The sequence below is a fragment of the Sylvia atricapilla genome, chromosome 5 (genome assembly GCF_009819655.1).
Source record: "Sylvia atricapilla isolate bSylAtr1 chromosome 5, bSylAtr1.pri, whole genome shotgun sequence".
Classification (NCBI taxonomy): Eukaryota; Metazoa; Chordata; class Aves; order Passeriformes; family Sylviidae; genus Sylvia; species Sylvia atricapilla.
The window spans coordinates 39,856,986-39,884,610 of NC_089144.1; the positions used below are offsets into that span (position 1 = coordinate 39,856,986).

The 27,625-nt window shown below is 36.0% G+C and overlaps 1 protein-coding gene across 3 annotated transcripts in view; it reads left to right on the top strand.

The window, feature by feature from the left end:
- METTL25 (methyltransferase like 25) overlaps nt 1-27,625 on the top strand; it is a 43,989-nt gene that overhangs the window by 6,101 nt on the left and 10,263 nt on the right. Inside the window, exons 3-10 of one of the 3 annotated variants that reach the window (XM_066319233.1) lie at nt 2,754-2,854; nt 8,552-9,184; nt 9,397-9,541; nt 19,062-19,156; nt 21,421-21,450; nt 22,530-22,603; nt 24,733-24,826; nt 26,261-26,606. In XM_066319233.1, coding sequence (XP_066175330.1) covers nt 2,754-2,854; nt 8,552-9,184; nt 9,397-9,541; nt 19,062-19,156; nt 21,421-21,450; nt 22,530-22,603; nt 24,733-24,826; nt 26,261-26,461 — 1,373 coding nt within the window. In that variant the 3' untranslated portion in view covers nt 26,462-26,606. Of the gene's footprint in view, nt 1-2,753; nt 2,855-8,551; nt 9,185-9,396; nt 9,542-19,061; nt 19,157-21,420; nt 21,451-22,529; nt 22,604-24,732; nt 24,827-26,260; nt 26,607-27,625 lie in introns of those variants that run through there. The other 2 variants (XM_066319230.1, XM_066319232.1) reach the window with 2 other exon arrangements.

Genomic DNA, 27,625 nt, shown 5'->3' on the forward strand with positions numbered 1-27,625 from the left:
GTATTTTAAGCATGTTGTGGACACAACTACTCAGAATGGAGTTCTGAGGTTGAATGGTGTTCTGCTTTGCTTCGTAACCACCCAGAAGTGAGGGTTGGATTGAGAGTACTCCACCTTTGCAGTGTGTTTAAGGTAATAATCGTGCCATGCAGTGACTACTGATGAATCCATCCTTAAATTCCATGTGCTGGAATATCACTCTGCCTCAGAAGGGTGTTTTGTAGTATATGGTTAGTCCAGTTCCTAAGTCTAGATCCTGAAGTCAAATCACCATAGTAAACTTCTGTATAGATGGTGTTATACAGTGTGGACTATGGATTTATACTTTTTTATCTGGTGTATCTGAATTTCCACAGGTAGCTGGGGTATAAAACCCCTGCACCCTGCCATAGGAGATCTTAAAAGCATCTGTGTTAGCCCTGTATAAAAACAGTCTCTTCTCAATTTGCTCATTTTCACAACTGAAGATGTAGCTGTAAATGGCACTACAGAGTTAAAGCAGTTCTTCAAATGGAATACAGGTACTCGTGCTAGGGATTCCCAAAGGAAATGAGCAGCATTTCATTACCAACTAAAACTGGTGACATTAAGCTTTCTGTTACTCTATCATATCCAAGCTACTTCTGTAAAGTGTTAGAAACCACACTTTATCTTATTTTCATCACAAAGGGAGATGATTCTCTAAATTTCTGATTTTTTTGAAATTACTATGTGTTCTGCCTGCATCAATTGTACACATAATAAGGAAATGTACATGTATAATTATTTGTTTCAAGAAAGTAATTTTGTGATAGCAGAAAGAATTTACACGGTTTGAGTCAAACTAGCATTTTTTTAAATTCAAATTTTCAGTTGTCTGGGCAATATAGAACAGTCCCCAGATACATTTGTTTGCATTAGTTTGTAGTATCTGCTTTTTTTTCAGAATAATGTAAAAACCTATCAGAATTTTGCATAAAAAGCAGGAAAAATGAAATTTATTTTTAAAACTGTAATTTTCTCCAAAAAGTATCATTTTTCCTGAGTTGAAATATAAGCAGTGTGTTATCCAGCAGAAAGCAGGGAAAGAAGTAAAAAATTGCTTAAGAAACTTTTGTAGCTAAGGTGATAAATAAACTATACATGTGGATATAAACAAATTATGCCTTTTCTGTCTGGAACCTCAGCTTTTGTAAGTTAGGTAATTGTTCTGGATTTCTACCAAGTTTGAAATACTTGATTTGGATTAAGTGCTTTCTGACATAGTGCTTCACCTAGCGTTACCCCATTTAGTCTTTTGAGTTCATACTAGAGAAAAGAGTAAAGGTGCAGTAAGTGGTCATCATCCAAAGTGACAGCACTGCTTTGGAGAAAACACAACTTTTATTTCTGTCAAGAAGTTAAATGTCTGTTTCTTCTTGTTCCAATTCTGCTTCTTTGTCTGATGAGCCTACCCAGATGCAAAAATGTTCCAACGTAAACAAAAAGAGAAACCTTTTTTCTTTTAAAAATTTTTCCTGTCTGTTTTTCTTTAACCTGATATGCTTACAAATTATGATCTTTTGGGGATGCTGTATAGATCTCTACAATTTTAAAGTTAAGGAGACTTTTCAATGAGATGACAAACACTTGTTTCTGCTATTTGTATTGTTTAAGTCTTTTAGTCTATTTTTCCTTTTGTCAGTTCATAGAGCCTATATTAGATTTTAAGTATTGTCATAACAGTTTATTATAAAAACCCCAGATGTTTAAGGAGTAGACAGATCCCTTGGGGTTTGGGAAAAATAGAGAAAACACTGGGTTTCTTACGAGCTCAGTTCAATTCCCCACTCTTTTAAAGAAGTAACAAACTGGGCTCTGCTCCCAGCATGATCTGGTCAAGAAATGAACGTGGTTTTTGCCTAATGATCAGTTTCTGGACAGATGAACACATACTGTGCATAAAGCAGAAAATGGGAAAGTATTAATCTGACTAGTCATGTCGAAAAGTCCTATTTTCTAGGAGCATGCTCATCAGTAATGATTCAGTATCTTCTACCATCACTCAAACTTACCATCAATTTAACTAGATCCAAGTGGACCTCTAAGAGAAATATGTGGGTTTCCCCCAAGGGAGTGACTTCTGAGCTCCTGCTTTGGCTGGGTGGCACAGAGGTCAGCAAGTGAGTTCCTGGTGTTCTCCACAAGCAGTTAACCCATGATGGAGGTTGAGTCCATCTCATTAACACATTCTCCAGCAACACTGAAATGAGTGATTTTCTGCCATAAAGGTGTAGCAGTTCTAAACCCAATACATAGGGTAAATAAAGAAAAGGAAAATTCATCTTCCTCTGAATTTTTCCTACTATCGCTCACAATTAATAGAGATGTCTCAGCAAATCTGCAGCATTAACAAGCTGTACAGTGTGATTATTTATTGTCCCTGCCCTTATATTTCATTTATGGAAGGGTAAATGTGTTATATGAGACAAAAATAAATATCCAATGGAAAGGAAGAAATAGTACAGTTTTATAGATGTAGCTATTGTCTAATATCTGGTCAGGTATTAAATATGCTGCATCTTAAAAAACTGAGTTTTACAGTGTGTTGAATGTTGCTAATTTATCCAAGAAGTTTACTCTTGTAATAATTTAGTGAGTTTTTAATTAAAAATTACTATCCTGAAAAATATATCAACAGTGAAGTATGTATTAGCTTTTTTCCCCCTGATTGATCGCAAACCCTTATTATTACAAGTTTGTTTATGTGTATTTATTTTCCTAATGTGATACAGGTATCAAACCAGATGAGTTTATGAATAATAAGAAATCACATGAAGTGCAGGTGATGTCAGAGCTGGTAGACAGCATAGCAAATTATTGTGAGATAAAGCAGGTAAGAAAGCATTTTAACTGTGTGTTATCAGGTACCTTCTGAGTTATTATCGTTGTTGTGTGCAAATACATCACTTTGATATTATGTCACTACTGTTCTTATTTTTCCTGTACATAATAGGAGCTAAGGAAGAGCCATTGGGGCCAGACTGAAGGACAGTTTTATTTACAAATTTATTGTTCCAAAGGAGCTGCCTTTCAGTGACTTATAATCACTCATGAGTAATATTAGGAAATTATGGTCATCCTCTATGTGTTGAGCAGCTAAAAACTGTTCTGCTTTTTGGAGCAGTACTGCCCTGTTTGTCAGTATTATATTGCTGGCAGCTTTGCACACCTGTCAGTAGGAGAGCTGCCTTGTGTTATGTGCACAAGGGTGTCACCTAGAGACCAAGGCAGAATATCTTGAGAAATTTTGAAAGCTCCTCTTATTCTGACACAAGACTTATTTCCTATTGTTTAACTACTACTATTTAACTTTATTTAACATGGATTGAGATCTATAAATTAGAAAGTTACAATGTTTTTAGTTTGAAGAGAGACCAAATTAAGCAGAGATTTCTATAAGAGTGTGTATGAAATACATTTGTATGAGGCCTGGACACCCAACACCATTATCACCCAGAAATTACTGCATTAGTTGGCTGTTTGGTACCTCAGATGGTAAGTTAGTCTTTGGCTAAAAAATTGCAGGATTCCTTTCTCAAAATTGATTGTAACTTAAACCTTTCTTTAATATACATTATGATTGTACAGTGCACTAGATCACTATTTCAATAAAACCTTGTAGAGGTTTATTTATGGATCTGTTGACAAAATACAAAGCACCCCAGCAAAACTTGACTTTTTTTGAATAGTGTGTTTTGCATTCTGTTAGACAAAATGCACCAATACCAATTTCTCAGTTTACATGCATATGCTTTTTTTGTAAGCTTTTTCAGTGTTAAGCCTTATGTTAGATTCCATACCTTAGGCCTGTGTTGTGGTAAGGCTGAATCTTTCAGCATCTTGGTGAGCTGAGTTCATTTATTCATTCTAATCTTTCTAATGCTGGTAACTGGCCAATATAGCTTCATCCTTGTTTTAAACTAGAGGTGACAGGTTGATTCCTTTCTACCTCTGAGTTGCTCTTGCTTTCCATGCAAGGGGCTGTAACTCTAAATGGAGACTTATTTCCTCCGGGCTAATAAATCATTCCCACAAAGATTTGTGGATAACAAACTATATTTTTTAAAAAGGAAAGGTTAATAAGGTACCTGCCCAGATTTTATGGTGAGGGTATTTTCTCTGAGTATTCTTTTTTTGTAAGTAAATATGTATGAGTACAGTTTAAAATTAATGTACCTGCAGCATCCCAAGTTGCTGTTGCTCCCACCACAAGGAAAGCCTCAGACGTGGATTTAGCTCTAAATTGCTGAAGCTGAACTTTGGTTAGGAGGTTATTTGGCTCAGACTGAGTTTAATTTAGATAAGTAATGCTGTACTCTTGCTAGATTTGTGTCAGGCCTGTGGCATCCTTGGAAACAGAGACCAAAATTCTCAGTCCTGACCATCTGTTTTGTGAGGAACAGCTGACCAAGACAAAGTTTTAAGTAGTGTTCTTACAGCTGGGATTGTCAGCTAAATAGAGAGCTTTAATTAAGGCCAAGCGTTACTGGGTGAGACACGATCAGTTTGTGAGCACCTGCGATCACTTACAGCGATGGGAGGCGGTGGCTCCAGCAGCCCTTGGAGAACCAGCTGCAGTGACAGGCCTGGGTGCCCTCCACAGCCCTGAAGTGGATGTGCCCTGTAGAGGACAGAAATACACTAGCAGCACATTTATGAAAATCTTGTACTCTGTCACGAGCATGTTTTTGGCTTTGTTTACCTTTTGTTTCAGGCAAGTATTAGTTCTTTTAAGTATTGAAGATTTTCATGTGCTGAAAAAGCTGTAGGAGAGTGTAGTTTGCTTACATTGCAATAGCAAGTGGTCTCTGCATTTGCAGGGAAGTGGTGTTTCGTGTAGTGTTTTCATTTAGATTTAAATAGTTCCTGTGAGATTCAGGAATGAAAGGAAAGCAAAATCCCTGTTCAGAAAGTAAAAAAATAAAGCCATCTTGATAACTTAACCAAAGTTTCAATGTAGCTGGTTACTAATAAAATCTCAAATCAGTCATTATTAAGTATCTGCAATTTCATCCTGTGATAACACACTTTTATCATATAACTTGGAGTATCTTTATACATGGGATTATTTTTTTGTTTACAATTTAAAAACATTATAAAATTTAATGGAAAATATTAATGCAGTATATCACTGACTATGAAATGCTGACTGCCCTATATTAACCTTTTTTTCCATTTTAGTCATACGCTATACCAATATTTACTTGTGCAAAGTTACAAATCCCTAATATATGAAAAGAGCTTTCCCATTACTTTGGAAAATAAAAAAAAATGCCTCCTCAGTCTTTAAAAAGCAACTCCTTTTGTTTTCTTTCAACTTAAAAAAAAAGTAGGAATTACAATTTTTTAGGAGTTTTTCTGTATTGATTTTTTCCATCCTTCTTGCAAAACAAAATGTATGTAGCATTTAATTAAAGAATCTAGAGCCATGGAAACACAGCACAGGTTTTACAACAGCACATGTCCTCGGGGTGCTTCTTTCAGGTATTACGGATCACTGACAGCTTGAAAAATGCCCTCCATTTCACCTCCATGCCCATGCTGTATATGGTAGACTATATTGCTCTCTGTTGGTATTTTATAATGTACAATAGTAAATATAAAATAAGAATAAAAAGCAAACACTTTATTACCACTATGATCACTTCTAGGTTAATGATTTGAATTTAAACATTTTAGCAGAACAACTAGAGGGCTTTATTTTCAGTATTTTGCTGACCCTTTTAAGCACTGTTCCTATCATACAAGTGGAACTTTTTTTAAAAGAAATTCTTGATTAAACTTTGAAAAGAAGCCAGTGTTGATTCCTCTTTGCTTAAGTGCACATTTGTTTTATTTAATGTATTGGTCAAAGTTTTCCTTGGAAATTGCAGCATGTGCAGCAAAACTTGGAGCATGTAATGTAAAGATGATATAATTTTGCATTCAGCATCCATTACATTTGTGATTTGATGCTGGGAAATGTTGGAATGCTTGATTGTGCCAGAAACTGTGTTTAGACATAGGACCCAACTCGCTGTGGACAAGACCTTTGGAGTTTATTATATCATGGAAATTTCATTTTGAAAGTTCATGCTTGACAGATATGCTACGGATTGCTTATTACCTTTCCCTATGTAATCAGTGGAAGGTAAAGCAGGGAATAATGTAATGCAGTTTATTTTTTTCGTGCAAGATCATTGCTTACTATTTTTAGTCAATTTTTCCTTTTGCTTTTAAACTGTTCTTCCAGTGTTAATTAATATTTTCTGTTTACTTGAGAAACTTTCCCCATGCTGCAGCTGGTCTTCATAGCCACCAGGGGTCACTCTAAGGAATAATTCACTACCCCACCTTTGTGTCCAAATGCTGCTTTTTACTGAAAAATTCAGAACTTGAAGAAGTGGAGCAGTGCACACTCTACATAATTGTAATCCCTGTTAAATAAAGGAGTTGGTAAAATTATTCCTTCAACACTTCTTTTTTCTTTACAATTCTGACAGAATCACAGAATATGTAACGTTGGAAGGGATCACAGGGGGTCATCTCGTCCAACCTCCCTGCTCAAGCAGGGTTATCCCAAAGCACATGGCACAGGATTGCATCCAGATTATTTTTTAATATCTCCAGTAAGGGAGACTCCGCACCCTCTCTGGGCAGTCAGTTCCAGTCCACAGTCATCTGCACAGTAAAGAAGTTTTTCCTCATATTTAGGTGGAGCTTCCTGTGCATCAGTTTCTGCCCGTTGCCTCTTGTCCTATTGCTTGGGACCACTGAGAAGAGCCTGGAAACCTCCTCTTAGCACCCGCCTTTCAGATACTTGCACTCTCAGTTACCTCCTTTCAAGGCTGAACAGGCCCAGCTCCCTCAGCCTTTCCTCATAAGAGAGGTGCTCAGGTCCCTCCCTTAATGATCTTTGTTGCCTTCTGCTTGACCTTTCCAGGAGCTCAATGTCTCTCCTGTGCTGAGGTGCCCAGAACCAGACATAGCACTCCAGGTGTGGCCTCACTAGGGCTGAGTAGTGCAGAATATTGGTGATGTGACAAATAAATGACATTTTTAGAAGTATGCTTAGGTTATATATATTCCGTTTCACTAAATACATTCTGTGATTCCTGTACAGATTTACTTTGAAAGATTTTATAGTTGTCACTTGTCTAGATTGCAAATATTCATCAATATCACATGATGACTACTGATGAGAAAGCCATGTGCTAGCTGAGTAAACAATTTTTACCTAATATTATGTATTCTCCACTGTTCTGCATAGTCTTCAGTGACATTGGCTCAAATTTTTCTTTCCAATTCCATGGCTGTCCAAATCTTTTTAATAAGATAATTTAAAAATCTATGTTTCTCATTGAGTAAGAGATTGAATTGAATATTTTTACCTTGTAAAAAACTGTGCTGTTGAGTTTAAGATGCATCAATGAAGTGTATGCTGCAATTTGAGTTTAGCAGTATCAGTGTAAGCTTTCTTACAAACATGTGACAGACCAAGAACAAAACATGGATGTTCTTGAATCAAAACACTTCCAGGAGCTTCTACGAAGTCATTATATCTAATCAATATAATTTTTGATTGATACCTTTTGATTGGACAGAGGTGAACATTATAATTTTTTCTCCTTAGAGAAGTGTCGCTGTACTAATTCTCACAAAATATTGTGTAATGTATTTATTATATAAGTATTTATTACATATTAAAACATGCTATATATATAGGGTGTTATATAAAACTGTGATTATGTTTTATCTCAGGTTACTCTTGTTTCTGCTAATACTTTGTATGGGGTTTTCTTGCCTGAGTTACATCAGTCACTGAACTAGCACATGGTATCAGCTATGAGACAAACTAAACTGTCACCTATCACTCCTTCATCCAGAACGGGCAGTGCAAAGTCCATGTGGCTTATGAGCCCCTTTACTTTTATTAGAAAAGCATCCTCATGTTAAACAAAGCTGTATGGATTGTTTTCACAGAATGGGAAAGCAGAATAAACAAGTATTCTGACTTAAAAGTGTATCAATATCACCCATCATTAGGTCAAATCTGATTAAATCAGGCACTGAAACTAAAGATGCTTTTTGCTCTACACCCGTTGGTAGTAGGCTCCTCAGTATGGAAATTACGTGCCTAAAGCTGAATACTGTGAGTGGTTTGTTTGCTAATTCTGACCTGGTTTAGCAAAGGCAAGTGAAATTGCTGGTGGTTTATGGTTTGATTTTTTTTTTGGCAGAAGAAAGGTCTGTGTCAAAAAATATACTGTAAGTCTTTAAAAGAAAGAGGACCATGTGCATTGCATAAACATTGTAATCTCTGTTTTCTGGAGTACATCAGTTAAGGCTGTGTTTTAAAGTCAGAAGCAAGAAAGCAAAAGTCAGGACCAAGAAAGCAAAAGATCTAAGTGCATTGATAAGTATGATACTAATAAGGTAGCTGTTCAATCTATGCTTAAATTTTTATGGAATAATTTTGCATTTGAAGTGTGCCTTGTTGCTCATTAATATAGCAAATTTTCTTTTCCTTTATTTTCTCTCCATTATGTAGGTGATTGATATAGGTTCCGGAAAAGGCTACCTGAGTTCGTTTTTGTCCATGCAATATAATTTAAAAGTTTATGGAATTGACTCCTCAAGCTCCAACACGAATGGTGCTCATGAAAGAAATAAAAAATTGAAGAAACACTGGAGAGCATATCAGAGTCGAGGAAGAGAAAACCTCAAAAGCCAGAGTTTGGAAAAGACAAATGACAGGCCAGTGGAAAGTGAAATTAGATGTAAAACAATCAATGAAGAGCTCTTAAATAATGCCAGCAGTCTTCAAAATCAGGACCAAGTGATTATCCAAGATTTAGTTCCTTCTTGTGGTTCCACAGAAATGGCTATACCTGAAACCATCACAGAAACTGAGGCTGATTTAGTGACTGGGGCACAATCTCAGGAGACCAAACTTTCTGAAGAGGTTCTTGCTGTTCTAAACGTTCTTCCTGCTGATGCTGTAGAAGATTTTTCTTCATCTCATTGTAACTGTAGGGAGCTCTGTGAAGAGGAAAAAGTACAAAGAAAAATTACATCGCTCAAAACTAAAGCAAGAAAGTCAAGTGAATCAAACCTGTATTTTCCATTGACCTCTTGCATCACTGCAGAAACAGAACTCAGTGACATCATAACAGATCTGGAGGTTATTTTAGTCTAAATATTTACCGGTTTTAGATTGTCCATTGTCTTTATATTGCCCTTTTTACATGTACATTTGCTGAGTGTACACAGAGTGTATCTCTGGTGTAAATGAATATTCTGGCCCAATAATGGTTTTTAACCGGGTAGCAGAAGTGTGCTCTTTCAGTTGATGAAGGAGATGATTTATTGTTGCTGCTTTTTTTTTCTTCTTAGGACTGTATGTTAGTGGGTCTACATACATGTGGAGATCTTGCTGCAAATACACTACGAATTTTTACTGCTAAGCCTGAAATCAAAGCTGTTTGCAGTGTGGGCTGCTGCTACCATCTGTTGTCAGAACAGTTTGAAAACCAAGAAGGTAATTCTGAGCTTAACTTGTGGCTGCCAGTTTGTATATTGAGAGTATTATACCTTTTATTTAATAACCTCCTTGTGTTTGCTCTGTTTCAGCGGCTTATTTAGTACTGGTTTTAATTACTTTATGAGGGTCATTCACTCCCAGATGCATTCTTGCTTTTCTGTTATGCCAGTAATCCTAATATTTTTACTGAGATTAGAGACATTAGTGAGTAATGTTTTATGTGGTTATGACTACAGCTGGTTTTATTCCATTAATTCACTTATAAATGTATAGGCTCTTTTAGTCCAGTATGTTTCCATCCTTTTGAAATATTTTGTACCAGATTTTATCCTCAGCTGTCTGTATGCAACATCCAATTATATTAAGTTGTACATATAAAACAATGAGTGGAATTAAGTTTTTGTAGTATAAGGTAATACTCAAAAAAAACACTCCTCTGGGCACTGTGATGATCTTTGCCTGTTTAGCCCATCATGAAACAGTACATATATATGAGTTTTTCTTGGGGAGGTAACCTGAAAATTATTTGTGGATTCAGAATATAGGTAAATTTTTCTACAAATTTTGGGGGATTCATTTTTGAGAGAAAGTTGGTATTTTTACTTAAAATTCTGTATAATGAAAAACATTTAAGGAGCTGGCTTTCCTGAGACAAGTGGTACCTAGCTGAGCTGCCTAAATGACCAGCTGCCAAAGTCGTAGGACCTGCTCATCACATTAATCAAATGTGAGAAAGGTGTGGCTTGGCAAGGTTTACTTCAGCACTTTCAGGGAACTTCAAAGACACAAAGGCATGTGGGACCCAGGTACTGCTCTTTAAGAGTTAGCTGCTTAGGCAGTTATGGCACAGCTCCACACTGACCATGACACATGCTAGCTCTTACTTGCTTTCATGTTGTTTTTAATTTGCTATGCAACTATTTTAAGAGTTTTTTCCGTGTAATTTCCAAATACTACAGCTCACTCCAAAAGCAAAGGAAAATACAATTGAAATTTCTGTGCTACAAAAATGTATTTAGAGAAAAACCATACAATTACATCAATTTTAAGAAATTAAGAACTTTTCAGGTATTTGTCATTAAGTCTGAGTGTCTGAAACATTTGGTTGTTTCTTATTATTGCAAAGAGGACACAACTTCCTGTGCTAGGTATATAGGATTACTTTTTGCAGACCATTGCATAAACTCAGACACCACCAAAAATCAGGCATGATAACCTTTTCAAAGTTCAAACAAGCAGATATATGTGCATGGTTAGAAAAGATAGTGCCGTTTCATAGCAGTATGGAAATGAAGTCAAATTGCGTGTTGGAATTTCTAGCTGTTTGATTTTACTCTGCATGAAGGACAAAATTATTCTCAAAGGAGAACATTTGGATGGAACAAAAGGAAATTACAGTATTCTTTTTTGGGGAAAGAATACATATATATTGTCCTAGTAATGCTCAAAATTTTTTTTTATTATTACTATGAGAGTGCATATTCTAAAATGTATCGTGCTGTTGTATTCCCCTACTAAGTCATTTACCATATGGCTTGTTCTTAAATGGGCAGTGGAGGGCTAAGAGAACAAGGGCTGAGAGTATCTAAAAGTTAAGATTTCTTCAAAGGGAAAATGGGGAAGAATTCAGACTGTATCTTTTGTCTGCATTTCCTATGCAAGGACTTCAAACTGACAAAGCATTCTAGAGGGTGCTAGGGGACTCTGTAACTAATCAGATGGTATTGATCCAGCAGTTCACTTGTACAAGCAGTAAACGAACTCTTCTTGCAGCTGTCAGAAGCAAGTGGATTTTAATACTGCTTCCAGAATGGATCAAATCATAGCATTTAAGTAGCAAGTAACTTCTGGAGGTCATCTGGAGATCATAGCACAAGGCAGGGCCAACTTAGATCATTTCATTCAGGACCTTGTCTCTTCATGTTTTGAGCATCTGCAAGGGCAGTGATTCAGTAGCCCATTTCGATGTTTGCCCTCACTATGAATTTCTTTCCCTCATATCTATTCAGAGTTTGCAGCTATTGTGCAGTATCTATTGTCTTTTTCATTTTGCACTGCCAAGAATAGTCCAGCTTAATCTTTTTTGTTCTCTTTCCTTTAGGTAGTTGAAAACAACAGTTAAGATCTGTTCTTGACCTTCTCTGCAGCCCTTTAGTGCTCTTGCCACCAATAAATTCATTTCAGTCATTATGGTGGGCTGGAGACTCCAAAGAAGCTCTTCAGATACTATCACAAGTGCTGAAAAGGGAAAATAATCACACCCCTTTATCTGCAGACTTCACTGTCAAGCTCCAGATTACTATCAATTTTCTACCTATTTTAGAGTCCGCCTGTCTGACTCATATCTTTCTATTTTGTCTATAAAAATATTGAGGAAGTCTTGCTGAAGGATTTCATAAAATCAAGATAAACTATGACTCTGCTGTCCTCTAGTCTATGGAGTCAGTCACTTCATCACAGAAGGCAGTGGTTTGTCAGTGCTTGATGAATACCTGCCAGCTAGTGTCAACTTTCTTCTTGTTCTTCATGGGCCTGGCCATGGTTTCCAGGAAAATGTGCTCCATAAACTTGTTGAGACTAACTGAGCTTATTCAGGTGAAGATGAGTGTGGTTTTCACCTGTCTCCAGTAATCAGGATGGACATGACCTGTCAAAGATGATAGAGTATGGTCTTTATGGGACATCAGTGAGTTATGTGGTCCTGAAATGCATCCCATCTGGCCACATGCAGTTGTGTATTTCTGCTTGGCTTGTGTGGTACTTCAGCCAGGATAATCTCTACTGTAGATAGTCCTTTGCTTGCCCAGGCTCTGACACTGAACTCAGGAAAGCTACTGGCTACTCTTGGCAATCAGAGGCACGTAGATGCTTTATCTGGAGAGACTAGTTTGAATATTAGGAAGCAATTCAGAGCTACATCTCTGCAGTGATAGATAGTTCTTCCTAAGAAGCAAAGAGAATTGGGCAGAATTTGCTGCAACGCAGGGAATTATATACTAATTTGAAATCAGTCCAGTAAGCAAGGGCTTGCCTGTGAGGACACAGTGGGAAGTTCTGTTATAAAGCATTCTACAGTTATTTTATCTTGACTGAGTAGCCTCAAAGTTTTTCAAAACCTGTTTTAAAAATATCATTTGTCCTCTTTAAAAGCTTTTTTATTTTCTTGATGTGTGCACCCTTAAAGTCAAGGTTGTGGCAAATCCACCTCGAAGCTCTTGCCCCCAAAGTAGCACATTTTCCATCTTTGCTTTTTCTTTAGTGTAGACTCGAGGGTTGTTCTCATAAGCACAGTTGAAGCAGGGGAGCCAGCTCAAAGAAGAGCTGCACTGGACTTCTGGTTGCCATAACTTTGTACGACTGGACAATATATTCTTTGGCATTTAAGATTTAATACCAAGATCAGTCTTGTTTGAGGCCAGTGGAAAATTACTTGTTCACTTCATATTAATTGGCATTAACTGTTATTCATAGGAATAAAATTTACCTGTTATGATGTCTAACACAGTGTTTATAAGTCTGAGGTGCTGAGTTGACAAAATATCAACAAAATGTTACTATGGTGTTTTTGTTGGGCTACTGAAATTACCTTAGTTATCACAAGTTTGGGATTGGTTTGGTGCTTTTTGCTTCTGAGGTGACTTCAGGGAATAATGCATTACATTTCTCACATACTATAAAAATAGTACAGATACTGATTCAGTTTGCTGTTGGACCTGCTGTGAATACTTTGGGAGCATTTCTGATGAAAATAGGTGCCAGCAGTCACAATCTTGGATAATAATCCAATCGGTATACAGTGTCCTTCTATGCATCTATAAATAAGCTGAATTCATCTGGAAAATTTTGTAATGGGACCACATTTCCATTTATGCTGGGAATAATTTTGAACTGTTTAGATCATGAAAGCCTTTGCTTTGATTTATTAGTATCTAAAACAACCAAGAGGTGCTGTGTAATGTAAAATTTCAACTCAATTTTAAAAAGTTGAGGCCAATGTCTTTTAACACCTGTCTTTAAATTTCACTGCTGTTATAAGCAGTATGAAATTCTAAGTTTCAGTTAAAAAGGAATAATATGACAGCTCTTGGAAAATTTTAAGTACTTGTACTTTGGCTCTCTCTAAGGAGAATTGTCTGTTTATATAGAGATACTTGTATGGATAAAATATACATAGCCATTAGTATAATTGATTCCTTTGGGAGTTTTCTTCTCTGTTACTGCATTGGGTAGTCAATTACATCAGAGTAGAAAGGATTTTGTTATTTATTAGAGACATTTTACATAAACCTATTTACGTAGTGAGCCATTATGTCTGTTTTTCTGGGAAAAAAATCAGTTTGCTAATAATTTTTAGGTTAAAACAATCTCTGTTCCTCTGTTCAGGAGATATTCTTAGGATTTTTGAGAGCTGTTTTCTCTTACATGCAGCTAACACACTTTTGAGAACATGTACCAGCTGGTCTGTGATTAACAGAGAAGAACTGAAAATTTAACTCATTTTTAAAAAGATTTTACTTTCCTTGAAAAGGAATTTGGGTTTCTGTCTTCTGATTCTCTTCTTTCCGTCCTCCGTACCACCAAATACAGCAGTAGCGGTCTAGAAACCAGTGAAATTCTTCAGTATTATATCCTCTGTTTTGAGGAAAAAAACATGAATGTTGCTCTTGCTCTGGAGCTACTGTTAGGACTCACCACAGAGATGGGGTAACCGAGGTTCTTTTTAATATATCCCTTGGAGTGGCTTTGAGTGGAACGAATGACAGGTCTGTGTACATGTGTACATATGTATTTCTGTGTGTGTAGGTATATATATTTTAGAAAAATGTCTTTGCAATGGAAATGTAGCCATTTTGGTTGTTTTCTATAGTAATATGACATTATAAAAGCATGAAAATATCACTGAAGAAAATGTATAAGGAAGAGAAAGAAATTATAAGAGTAGCTAGCAGCAGGAATGGTATCACCACCCATTATTTTTGCACTTCGGGAGCACTTTGCACTTCAGATATCCATTGGTTGAAGTGATGGTCACAGTCTTGATCTGTCAGGGGTGAGGGAAGCCATGAAACAAGCATTTCAAGGGTTAGTATATGCTCAGGTTCAGGTGGGAATGCCTGGGTACCTCCACTGTGAGGGAAAGTTTTAACACTTCAGATCATGTGCAGTCCTCAGCACATGTGGTGACAACACTAAGCCTGACAGAGTTCAAGAAGTGTTCAGGCAATGCTCTCAGACACATGGTGTGATCCTTGGGGATGGTGCTGTGCAGGGCTAAGAGGTGATCTTGTTGATCCATTGGGTATCTTCCAACTCAGCATATTCTTTGATTCTGTAATTTGAAGTAAGAGATAGGTTAGTTGTGTAGGTACTTTCAGTGATAGCTATCTGATAGAAGCTCTTTTTGAGGTTGGCTTAAGTACTACAAAACATAAACTCCAGATTGTGTAAGAATTTCCAAAGTCAGGTCACTTCTGGGTAGAGGAGTTCTAAAACTCCCCAGGGAGCTGTGAAAATTAGCTTCTTAATAAGGCACTCTGGAAAAATTTTACAGAATAAACTTTGACTGTGAAAAGCCACTGAACATAATTAAGCGAACCAAAAAAGAGTTGCAAAGGGTTGTCAAAATTCATGTACAGAATTTTGTGAGACTTGTGAAACCTGGGAAAGCTTTGAGTAAGGTGGATTCAGAGGACAAATACTCTGAAACTGAATTCTCTAAAGGATTACTATGCAAACATAATGGCTCCATATCACTCCATTCCACTCAAATATGAAAGATTATTCACTGTTGCAGTGTATTAGAGTACAGATGATTTATGTGTAGCCTAGGTGTATTTCCAAAGATATTCCACAGCCAATGTCTTAAAATAGCTACCACTGATACCATGGCAACACAGGAAAACACTTCCAAGCAACAGATCAAAAAGCCTAATTTCCTTCCCAAGGTATCTTTAGAAATTGCTGCATAGGGAACCTTTCCATGTATTTGTGACACAGCTAGCTAGTCACTAAACCCCAGATGTTTTCTATAAAAATTGATTCTGAAGAAAATATGAAACTTGAAAAATACTAACAAAGTAAGCTTTACAGATGTTAAATGAAAGTTTTACCTGTTGAAATTATTATGGTATTTTTCATTAATAAATGTAGCAAGAATATATTAAAACCATGGTATTAAATCCTACATTTGTGTTTTTCTCAGTGTGTACAAAGTATGGGGTTAGAATTGAGAATGACAAAGTTTTAATGCAGCTAATTAAAACATACTCTAGATTTGGGGTTTGGAAATTATTTTGGTGACTCTGTTTCCTGGAATTAGACAAGATTTTTCTTCCCCACTGTCCCCTGCTCCCAGCAGCAAAATCCTGCTTAGTCACGGGACCTTTTTTGAAAAATAAAAATTCAGGTAACAGTTAATTACATAGCCAAGGAAGATTTAATCTTTCCCATGAAGGAAGAAGGTCGTTTGGTAGTTTTCTATTTTGTTTGGAATAACAGAAGTAGACTGAAAATCAACAATGTTGTTGAAGATAGAATCTAGGGATGATCTGAAAAAGGTTGTTTGCATTTTACTACTACTTTGATGAAGTTCACAATATATACAGAGACAAAGTAGGGTGTATGTGAAAAAAAATGAGGGTAATAAAGATTAATTTCCACTGAAAAATGTCAGATGAAAAAATGCCATTTCAATTCATTAAATTACATAATCAGCCAAAAGCAGCCATTAGGTTTAGGGTTGAGATCCAGAGATTCCCACAAAGCCTACAGCTCCAAAGACACCAGGGCTGGAAAAGGCACACCGAGGGGAACATGATGCTCCACCACCATTGCTGCCTCCACACTTTTCTGATTTGGCTCATCCCATGCAACTTAGGTCAGACTTTTTTTTTCCCAGTAACTTTAAAGCTTGCTGGTCTTGTTGTTGTATAAAGACCATATTTTACTGTAAAGATCTGTGAAGTAAAATTTGAATATTAGCACACTAACAATTGTAGTACTATTCTTAGAGATGAAAATCTGTGGACAGCCTAATATTAAAGGTGTTGGAGATGCTTGTCCAATTCTCTTGAACTTCCTTGTTATAATTCGTGCACATACAGAGTAGCAACCGTGAAAAGGATTTTACTTTTATCTTACTTGTATTGCCTTATGTATATTTTTTTATAAATACCATCTCAATAAAAAAAGCTGATGTTTTGTTGCAATATTTGCAGCATTTTATTAAATGTGTGATTCAATCTTTTTTAGAAGTTAGGTTAGAGTTAAATGGTGTGTGCTATTTAACGAATGTCTTGTGATATTAAACACCAGTAAAGCTTCAGTTCAGCTCATCAAATGATTAGCTAAAATTTCCCATTTTGTTAACTGTTCATAGAAGGAATTCTATCTGATTGGCTACTCTGTAGTGAATTACAATGTGATTGCTTCATGCACTGTTGAACGCTTGATGTTTCCTGTGAAATGCTCCATGGCATACTTAAAATGTTTCTTGACTATTTTTTGAGATTTGTACATTTTAAAACAGCTGTTGTGTTGTTAGATAGAAGCACAATTGTGAGCTATATAATATTAAGTATATCTGAAATAGGTGCAGGCATTAAAAGAATTTCTAGGTTTTTTTAATGTAGCTTGTAAATATATGAACTTTATAGCAATATATTAATCCTAAAATTTTTTAAAGTGTGCTTGAGAGTGGACTGGGTGTGAAAAAATAAATGGAATGTAAAACAATATTGTAGATGTGTAGTCAACTTTTGATATATACACCAAAAAAATATCTTTAACTTAAAGCATTAGTTTTCCTCTCTTTTTCTCCTACTTTACAGTTTCAATAATTTAAATGAAGATGGTACTTTGACTGATAATATTTTTCAAAGATTATCAGAATTATGCATGAGTACAGTGCACTGATATTGAGATTGTAGCTGACAGGGTAGTAACTTCAACTTGAATGAATGATTAGCTTGCCTGGAGGACAGAGTATAAATTGAAAGGGATTTGCTTGAAAAGATCAAAGATTTCATCTTTCTAACTCTGTTTGCAAATTTTTATTTTGAAATATATTAACATACATATTAGAAAGACATATTAGTGAGAATCATACAATAGCAATAATGTCAGTCATTGTTTTCTTTGCAAAATAAATATATTTATTAAGTTCTTGCTGCCATCTCTGCAGTAGAAATACCCATGTGTTCCATGGACTCCATAGTTAGACTTGAAGTTAATTAACATTTTAGAGCTTGTCATGAGGCACTTACAAATTCCTAGTGCTGAAACCAATTGTAGTCTGTTTGGTCAAAATTCATCTTAATTTCTAAAGAATTCTGCTTCTGCTAATAATCAGTAATTAAAATGCTACTCTTAAATCACGGTTCTCAAACCAGTATACAGCCCCTAAGAGCCTCTGACGTTCCTCAGGGGTAAAAGGAGAGCAAAGAGTGAGGTTGCTTGCAAAGGATTCTTGCCTGCCTGCTGTTACTCTCTAGTGGTCAGCTGAGACTGGGCACTTCTGCCAGAAAGCCAAAGGCTGTCACGAGCTGTGGGGAGGATTCTTAATATTTTTTTCTTTTTCTTTGCTTAACTTTTGTGGAATAATTTCTACTTATGTGTATGTATCTCCCGACTGTTGGTAGATTTTCTGCTGTCCCCTCTTTTTAACCCCATTACATGATTTATTCTGAAATTTGTCCCAGTCACCTTCCTGTGCTAAAAAGCCAGGATCTCAGCCAATTTGTGGGTTTTTTTTTAAAGAAGCAGTAATTCTTATTCACTTCTAAATTCTAAAAAATCAGCTGATAATGTGTTAATGAAAACTCTAAACATTTAGAGTTTGTGTACGTTTACAACTGACTATTAAGAACATCTATGAAGTAATCTCTGTACTTCAGTTCTCCCACATTTGCATTAGTGTTAAACATGAATAATTGTCTTGTTATTCAAAATACAAATGATACTGAAAGTGAGCACAGATTGGGATGCAAATGCTTCATGGTGTTTTGAAGAAACAGCAAGAGCATTTGCAGCTGCTCTTTTCTGGAAAACAAACATTCTGCCTCGTAGCAGAATGGTCTTTCAGAGCTGGGATAAACAAGTACACATTGTTCTGTGTGATGTTTGAAAGATGTTTGGGATAGAATAAGAAGATAATGAGAAGTGATACTGAGCCCTGCTGCATGGAGAGGCTGCTTGGCCTACAACTTGTGATTCGTAGCATGGTGTAGGCTGCCATGAACATGTGCAAACTTTTCTCTTGTCCCTTTGACTGTTTTTTCAGTGGATTTATGTAAAGGACACTCACTTAAAATTGTTTTGGAAAATGTGAAATTATCAGAAATTCAGCATAAACCAAAACATGTTACAGGGAAAACATGTTTTTTGTAGCACCATCACTTTGGTACCAGATAAGAACAGTTAAGTGTTTTTGCTACATTACCTACTGTTCATCTTGCTCAATTCATTGTGTATTCTGTAAGAGGAAGAGCTGTGACTTTTTTTTCCCTCCATATTGCAGAATGCCAGGACCAAGTCTGGGGATTTCCCATGTGTCAGTACTTGAAGGACAAAGGCTGGTGCTGTGGTCGCAATGCTAGGATGTCAGCGTGCTTGGTATGATTCCCCTTTCTTTCTTTTTCCTCTGGAGAGCTTTGTCCAGATGTTACAGGATTCATTGTTTTTGGCTTCTGATCCTGAAGCCATGACTTTAATCCAAGAATCTACAGCATAACATCATTAATGTTGTAAGCATGATGAGTTACGTCTAAAAAAAATAGTGCTGACCTTCCAGCTTTATATATTTTATACTTGCTGAAGGCATGAATAAATGAATATTGACAGAAATGTATTTTAAGAGTGAACAGAAAGGCCAAAACTTTGCTTAAACCTAAACAAGGTAACCCCTCAGGATAATAGTTCTTGGCCAAGGACTTGGGGACAAACAAGGTAATTGTAGAAGGATTGCAATCAGTAACTCCTCCAATGCCTTCATGATTCATAATATTGAATGTTCTGGCTGTTTAAAACCTGAACAAACCTGTGTATTCCAAAAACTAGAGGACTTTTAAAATCCATGTGGTTTAAGAGTCTGGAAACATCTTTTTAACATTGCTCCAAGAGATGAAGTACTTTTAAAGACTTAGCTTCATCAAGACAGGATGATGAGCTGTTGTCTAATTTGAAAAAACAGGTACTGAAAATTTTGACCACTGTTTCAGTTAGAAAATCACTATTCCTTCCCTCTATTAATTTTTAATTTATGGTATCCAGATAAATCACATCAGATTCTGGCTAGGGTCTGTTGCTAGCTCTGTTACCTCCATTACAGAGAAGAGTAGACTAAAGACTCAGTGTGGACTAATGTATTGAGGTTATGTAAACTTGAACTGCCATGATAATTAAATGCTATCAGGAGAAAATATAGGAGGACAGTTGTTAAAGATCCATAAGGTTTAAATGTGTTACCCTTGGCAAAGTAAAAGAAAATAATTGTTCATTTTAGAGATGTAGCTGTAAAACTTAGTAGAAGAAAAGTGCTTTCTGAAGGGATTTGCCTTTTCTCTATTTCTTGTCAGTGTCATACAATACCAGTCCTTCCTCAGCTGACACATTAGCTGTTTCCTATTCCATTTCTTTTGGAGAGAAAAAGGTTGGGCTGTTTTTCAACAATGGTAGGAAGATAAATTTTGTAAGCAAATGACCCCCAAGAGAGTAATGATCATGCTATATGTATCTATTTCCAATTTCTCAGAAATCACAGAAATTTGGCAATTAAAAACTTTTTGTTTGAATAGTCACAAAAGGCAGAGAACTCTCCTGTGTAACTAGATACTTCTCCTGTTATTTTTGTTATTTGTCTGTATGTATTTTTCATTACTAGGATTTCCTTGCTATGTAGGATGTACAAGGGAGCCAGCACAGAGCCACTAAGCACCCACATTTCTTTGGCCAATGGCTGGATAGTAGAAAGTCTGCTAAGCAATGGCACTCAGAGTTCAAATTGGTCGAACTTCCTAGGGCCAGAGGTGTTGGGAAAGAGTTCCAGTTTCAGAGCCTTACAATATGACTTGGAACCCATATCTGTCTCCTCAGCAGCAGCAGATAAATGCTGCTATAAGAGCTTACGCAGCAAAAGGCAAACCTGATAGTTGGCCAAAGCCATGAATGAAGGAACTGCAACTATGTGTACTGTGTTTGAAGAACAGGGTGAAATACAAGATTAGTTCTATAACAAGGAGAAGGAGGAGTGGGTGATTGTGTAGCATGTAATCTTGTTTACTGTAGTGAAGTTTGGTACTAAAGGTGATAAAAATCTGTAAATGGCAAGGCATTTTTGGTTTGCTACCTAATTTGATGTAGTATCAGATAATCAGATACTGAGGTTTTGTCTTCATTTCTACTATGATCTTTAAAACTCTGTTGAAATTTTTGTGGGCACGCTGTTTTTTCAACTGGGAAAGAATATTACATGCTTCTAATTGTTTGTCATTGTTTGTTGCTATGCATCATAAAAATCAAGTAGTCTCACATCTACATCAGCATTTCTAGTATGAAGACTCTAGTGATAAATAATGCATAGTATTCACAGAAAGTAATCCTCTGAAATTCTTGTACAATAGGAAGAAAAACAAGCAAATTTTTCATGTATCTATTTCCACAGTTGGATGTCATTGCTTCTCCTATAAAATAACCAAAATAACAGGAGTAGATGCTTATGAGTGCCTAAAGGTATTAACACTTTAAAGTGTGCAAGCTCATGTTATGTCACACCATTAATCTTTTAAAATGTCGTCTCCTCTGACTTTTTTACAATGTGTTTATAAAATGTTATGATAAAGAATAAACATATCAGCAATTTAATTCCTTGACTCTTAAAGGCTTTGGAGCGAGTTGCAGTTGGCCAAATGGTAAGTAATATTGTTTATTTTAGCCATTCTAAGATAAAATGTGGTTTTCCCCCTTGAATGTTCTTAATCCATGGCCTTTTATTGAACTTCTGCATATCTGGAATCTGAAAGACTGGCCGACACTATGTCAAATCCTGGTAGATAGCATGTGTCATCATGAAATCACATTTTTATTGCAGTGGTTGTACTTAGTGAATCTGTTTTCTTTTGACAATTAAGAGTCTGAGAAAAAAAAGCACAGCTTAAAATTCAAGGCATTAAACTACCCTTCCTAAAAAAAACCTACCCTTTCTTTGCTATCTTTCATCTAATACATAAATTCAGTGCAAATGTCCTTCTGATATCCCTGGTTTGGATCAGTCTATTCCAGTGTTTTATCAACTAATGTAAAAATAGACATTGTTATGACAAAAGCTTGAACCTGTTAGATACATCATCTTTCTCATTTTTAATCCCTGTATATTTTTTCCCTGTGAATATTTTGAATTATAGTTGTGCAAGTTATCCTTAAGGGATGATGGGCACCAACTGTGCAGGTAATTAAAAGGCCAGGCTGAGAGACTTCTTTCCATATTCTGTAAGCCCACTGAACTCAGCTGTCTTTTTCTGAGAATTTTTAATTGGCAATCATTAACTAGTTTTATGCAAACAGATTTTTCATAGACAAATATATGAAATCTTTAGTTGTTTTTTTTTTTAGCATAGTACTTTCTGCATGGTTCAGACTACAATCTGCAGATGATTCAGCTAGGTAATTACTCCTTTTGTCTTCAAAACAACTTAGATAATTGTTATTTATTTTGCATATTAGAATTCAGATCATGAACAGTGCATTTTCCTCCCTTGTCTTTCTTTCCATCAAGAGAGTCTGAGCTTGGGTTTTTTTTCTTTGCATTTTTGGTTATGTTAGAATCTAACACTGGATGCAAGAGCATTAGTAAATTGTCCTCTTAAATCTGGTATGACTGGTCATAAAGTACACAACTCAGTGAATAGTTAAGGAAGCCGATACTGGTTTTGTTGCTCTGATCTTAATTTGTGCCGATTTTAAATCCTTGCTGTTGTAAAATCTTTTGCAGCTGCCTACAGAATCATTGTTTTATCGAGCTGTTCTTCAGGTTATTATAGAAGAAATTTATGGTGTCACCAAAAGGTAGGAAGCTCTAAATTCACAGAATACCAACCAAAGATTGATCTGATTCTTTTCCACCTCTGTGTTGTAGAGAAATTATGTTTTGGAAAGCAGAAGAATGTAGGAATCAGTCTCATCAGGTTGTGTATACACATTGGTATTAAAATGCAATAGATTTGCTCATCGCAAATCCACATCACAAATGTGGATTCCTTCCTTTACCTGTAGCTGAAGTAGGTCCTCTTTGGTACTGGGTACACGGGTAAAGCACATCTTCACCTAAGAATACTCAGCAAATGCACTGAAAAGTCAGTGCAGTCCTGGGCTCCCTGTCATGCAGAGCTCCTGGCAGCTTTGATACTGCAGAAGGAAAAAGGCATTTCTGTTTGTCCTGAGAAAAACTGCTGACAGCTAGATGGCCATAAAGGCTCTAAAGAGCTATTCACTGCCTGTGCCTACACTGGCAAGTGCTGGCTCCTTGTAGGAATGGGGTTTGGAGAGCTGCTGCTGAGGACCTGACATCTACATTACAGTCTTCTGTGGCTACACTTGGATTAGATTTTATCTTATTCTGTGGGATATATGCCTGTTGGCACTTGGAGCTCATCCAGAAGCACACCTTCCAGTTTAATTTAGTTTGAAAATAATCCATTTTTTGAGCTCTGATACTATTTCACAGTGTGAGCCAAGGCATGAGAGGTGGGAAAACCAGAAAACTCACTTCAGAAGTATACTCCTGATCTAAAATAAGTGCTAATGCAAATACACTTAAAACTTTTGCTACATAGAGAGTCAGACAGATTACCCTTCAGAAGGTCAAATTCCTGAAAGAAGCAATGCTTCTTTATTTTAAAATTGCATAAAGGATCACGTAAAAAGTCATGGCTGCTAAATTGTAAAGCAAAGAAAACTATGAGGTAGATTTTTCATTTTTTGAAGGAAGTATAATTTGGAGGAAGTAATTAAGATTATATGTCTCTAATGAACACAATGGCTACCTTGGAAAGACCTCTGTCATCCCCATTTTTTTTTTTCTAAGCATGATATTAAATGCCCATCTTCCTAGGAATGACATAACAACATAATTATTAACTGATTTTCAGACTGCATCAACCTAAATGGTCTGGTGCATCTGAATATTACTTACGACAATAGAAATGATTTTCAGTGAGTGATGGTCCTTGACAGCTGAGCAGCATTAGAACTGCCACTGAGTGAAATCTTCTGAAATCTTTCTGTTGGCCTCAGATGTTTGTTTTGGGCTTTAGATAAGGGGATAGGTTTTACTAAGAATAAAGAGGAAGAAAAGTTTTAAACTAAGATACTTCTATTCAGTTTTTCACTGAGAGGGTGCAGGGAGAGTGTATTTCTTGTCAAGTAATTCAGTATCAGAAAATTCTGTACCTGAGTATTTAACTCCTACACTGCACATCTAGAAGAGAAATAATGTTAGACTCAGTCAAGAAAGTGAATTCAGACTAAAAAAACTTGGTATGTTGTTTCCCCAAGATATTTTAAGCACAGAGAAGAGAACACGAGTGGTCTGCTAGGGTTCATTCTTCCTATATGTTTTTTAAGGTTTTGTGCAGTATTTTAGCATATTTTTTGAAACAGCACACATTTTCATCTGGCTTGAAATGCAAGCTATTGAATTGTGAACAGGACAGAATTCTGGCATCATTTAGTGAAATAAAAATTGAAAGGATAAGAACACTAGATAACAAGCACAAGTGGCATTTTCTCAGTCCAGTGGTTGGTGTTAAGTAAATTGCAGCAGCATTATGGTAGATTATGGAAGTAATCTAGAAGTATAGAAGGAAATGTCTGTCAGTGGAAATAATAATTTTGTCGTTCATATAAAGAAATAAAAAAATGTTAATGGATAAATTAAAAAGAAACTTCAACTATCTCTCAAAATTTTAGGTAAAATAATAACCATATTTTAACCATAATGCAATTATACAGTTGCTGTGTCTAGAAGTTACTTCAAGTATTAGCTAGATTGTTTTAAGTGGAAGAGGGAAAAAGGAAAGTTGTTACTAACTTGGCAGTAGTAGCCATCCAACTGACTTATTTCTCCTGTTAAAAATACCTGGATTTCTGTTGTTGGATGTATAAAAGCCTGTTACACCTCAGTCCTGTATTTGCAGTGATCGACATGTTGGGAAAACCTTCTCCAAATCATCCTCCTTCATAGATTATGTCAGACGGTCTCTGAAAAAGCTGGAACTGGATGATTCAAAGGTGAGTCACTCATCAGTGACTATATGAAGTTGTTATAGCCATATAAGTTCCTAAGTCAGCACCACAATGCAATGTTTGAGCCATTGAGTTGATTTATGTCAGATATTGCTGTATAAATATTATATTTGAAGACTTAATACCTTTAAATTAGTAAATGTTAAGGAAAGACATGAAGATCTTAAATCACTTTGCTAGACAGAGAAAAAGAAGTAAATATACAGTAGAGATTTAAAATCCTTTGGAGACTCTGTTTATGGTCTTGAGTATCTTGTCTTAGTCTTAGTCTTACAACTGCTCAATTGGTCAACAGATGGCAACATAGCATTAGGCATGGAATATGACTGTGTGAAGATCACAACCATGTTGTGAGAAGAAGTTGTGCAAAGGAGATGCTAGAGAGTATTAGATTGTTAACCAATCAAAGGAAATGTGGGGGTGGTAAGCACGTAAAATATTCAATGTAAATGTTGTTGCAGTCTTTGGTAAAGTAGTGTTTAAAACCTGTAGTCAAAATGTCAAATCACTTAAAATTTGCCAGGGATATCAAAGTATGAGCTAGGAGAAAAAGGCATTACCAAATAAGAAGTAAATTCAAATGACATTGGAATCATCCTGACATCATTAAGAAAAGGAGTTATGCCTGAAGTGTGCTGTATTTTAAAAGGATTATATTTAATTCTGTAGTTAGCAAATCACATCTAGTGAATGTAGTTACCTGTTTGCTTTTCTGTATGAATAGGCACTAACAAGATGTGTTCACCCCATCTAGAAATAAAATTATGTCTTTCTTCATGTATGTACTGTCACCCAAAAGCAATAGTGTGGTTTTTGTGTAATAATCAGTTCACAAGATCATTGATTAAACTCTGCTAGTGTAGATTTGTTCACCGTTTTCTTTAAAACCAGTAATAATAGAAAGCTTGTGTCAAGAAGTCTGATTTTAGATAAGTTTGCTTTTGCTAAGAAGGATCTGGAAAAATGCAAGTTGCCCTGAGACAAAGATGTCTGTCAACACTACTTCAAGCTGCACATTTATGTGGTTGCTAAAGACCTGATTCAAGTAAATGTTCACTTTTGCTTGTGTTTCTCCTCATTTTATGTGCAGCTGGCTGCATACTAAAGACTGGATTTTATGCTGATGTAAACAATATTATTTTTTATTTCCCAGCTATATTGAAATCTGCAGCAGCAAAAACCAGTGCTATTTTGATACTACTCAGAGGAAAGTTCTTACTTCTCTCTTAACAGTGGTTCTGACCCTGCAGTTTTCGTGGTGGAGTCAGCACTATATCTACACAATACTGGAGAATGTGTTAAATGCCTCTCTTCAGGAAAAAAAATACTTATGTAGCTAGAAATATGATGAAGACTAAACATTTGCTCTGAAAGACAACAAAAATCAAAGAGAAATGTATGTGGAATTCGGTTTTTTAGCTCTATTTAGACATGAACAAAAGAACAGCTGTACTGCATAGACTAAATGTCTACTTTGTCTCTGGCAGTGGACAAACACTGATGCCTTGGGAAGATTATAAGGTGGGAGTAAGCATATATGAAGCATACTTTCAGAATAATCCAAAATGTCCTTGTCATTCACAAAAAAAAAAAAAAAAAAAAAAAAAAAGAGATGCATAAATATATTTAGGTTATATTTAAAAAGCAGCTAAAACTTAGTGACACTGTGTAATACAACCAAAGAACTATGAGAAAAAATTGTTTCCATATGGATCTCTGTTTTACATGTGCAAAGATATTTTCTGAAATACAGAAGTCAAGAAACTGCAAGTCTCCAGTCTTTTACTGGGCTTATCAGAATATTAAAAAGAATTTCATCTCTGTATAATAATAAAAGTACTAGAAAGGAAAACAGAGGGTTACCGGCACTGTTTTCAGGAGTCCCTGCCAGGGTTTGGTAGCTTGTCATGTATGGTAAAATCTTGCATGGTTTTTATCACTGGAGCTGAATCTGTACTGTGGGACGTAAACACTCTTCCAAACTTAATGGCTCATGATAAGCATCACAGCTGCTTCCTTTATACACACCAGTACCTCTGTTTCTGATCAAAAGGTAGCCCTGGTGCAATCCATTTTCCAGTCTGGACAATTGTAGAGGCGGGATAAAAAGTGCAAGTATATAAAACACCTAACCTGCCTTGATACTCATTTTTGTGCCTTTTGCTAAATATTACACTGATGAAGACTCATCAGGTATAATTATCCAAATACTAATGGGCTTTTGGCTGTTGATTTTAAGTAAAGATAAGTTCTTGAATCCTGCTGATAAATCATGTGAGGAAACGCCTCTGCTTCTTTCCTTTGTGAAATGGATGTGAATTTTTTGCTTATGTGAAACAAGAATCAGACTCTTTATGAAAAGTGTCTCAATCAGAAATGAGTTAGAATGAGAAAACATAGTAAACATAGTTTTTCGACAAAAAATAAGAAAAAGTCATTTATCAATAACCTAAGCACTGCTCATTGTTAGGAATTACTGTTCAAGGACTGAAGTTTCCTATTAAGTGAGCCAAAACAATTTCCTCCATTATGGTGTTTCTTTTTAGTGTGGAAGAGCCTGTCAATTAAACACTTAGATGCAAATGAAATACCTTTATCTGCCTTTTGGTACAGGACCATTCCCTTCACACATCTCTTCACCTCAGCAGTAAAAATGAGGCATAAACCATGACTACTGAATTTCTGACAAAACATTCTCACTCTTTGAGGGCAGAAAAAGGTCTTTTAGTGTGAGCATGCTGCTTCACAGGTATGGTTATATTGCTTATAGCTTCAGAATTAATG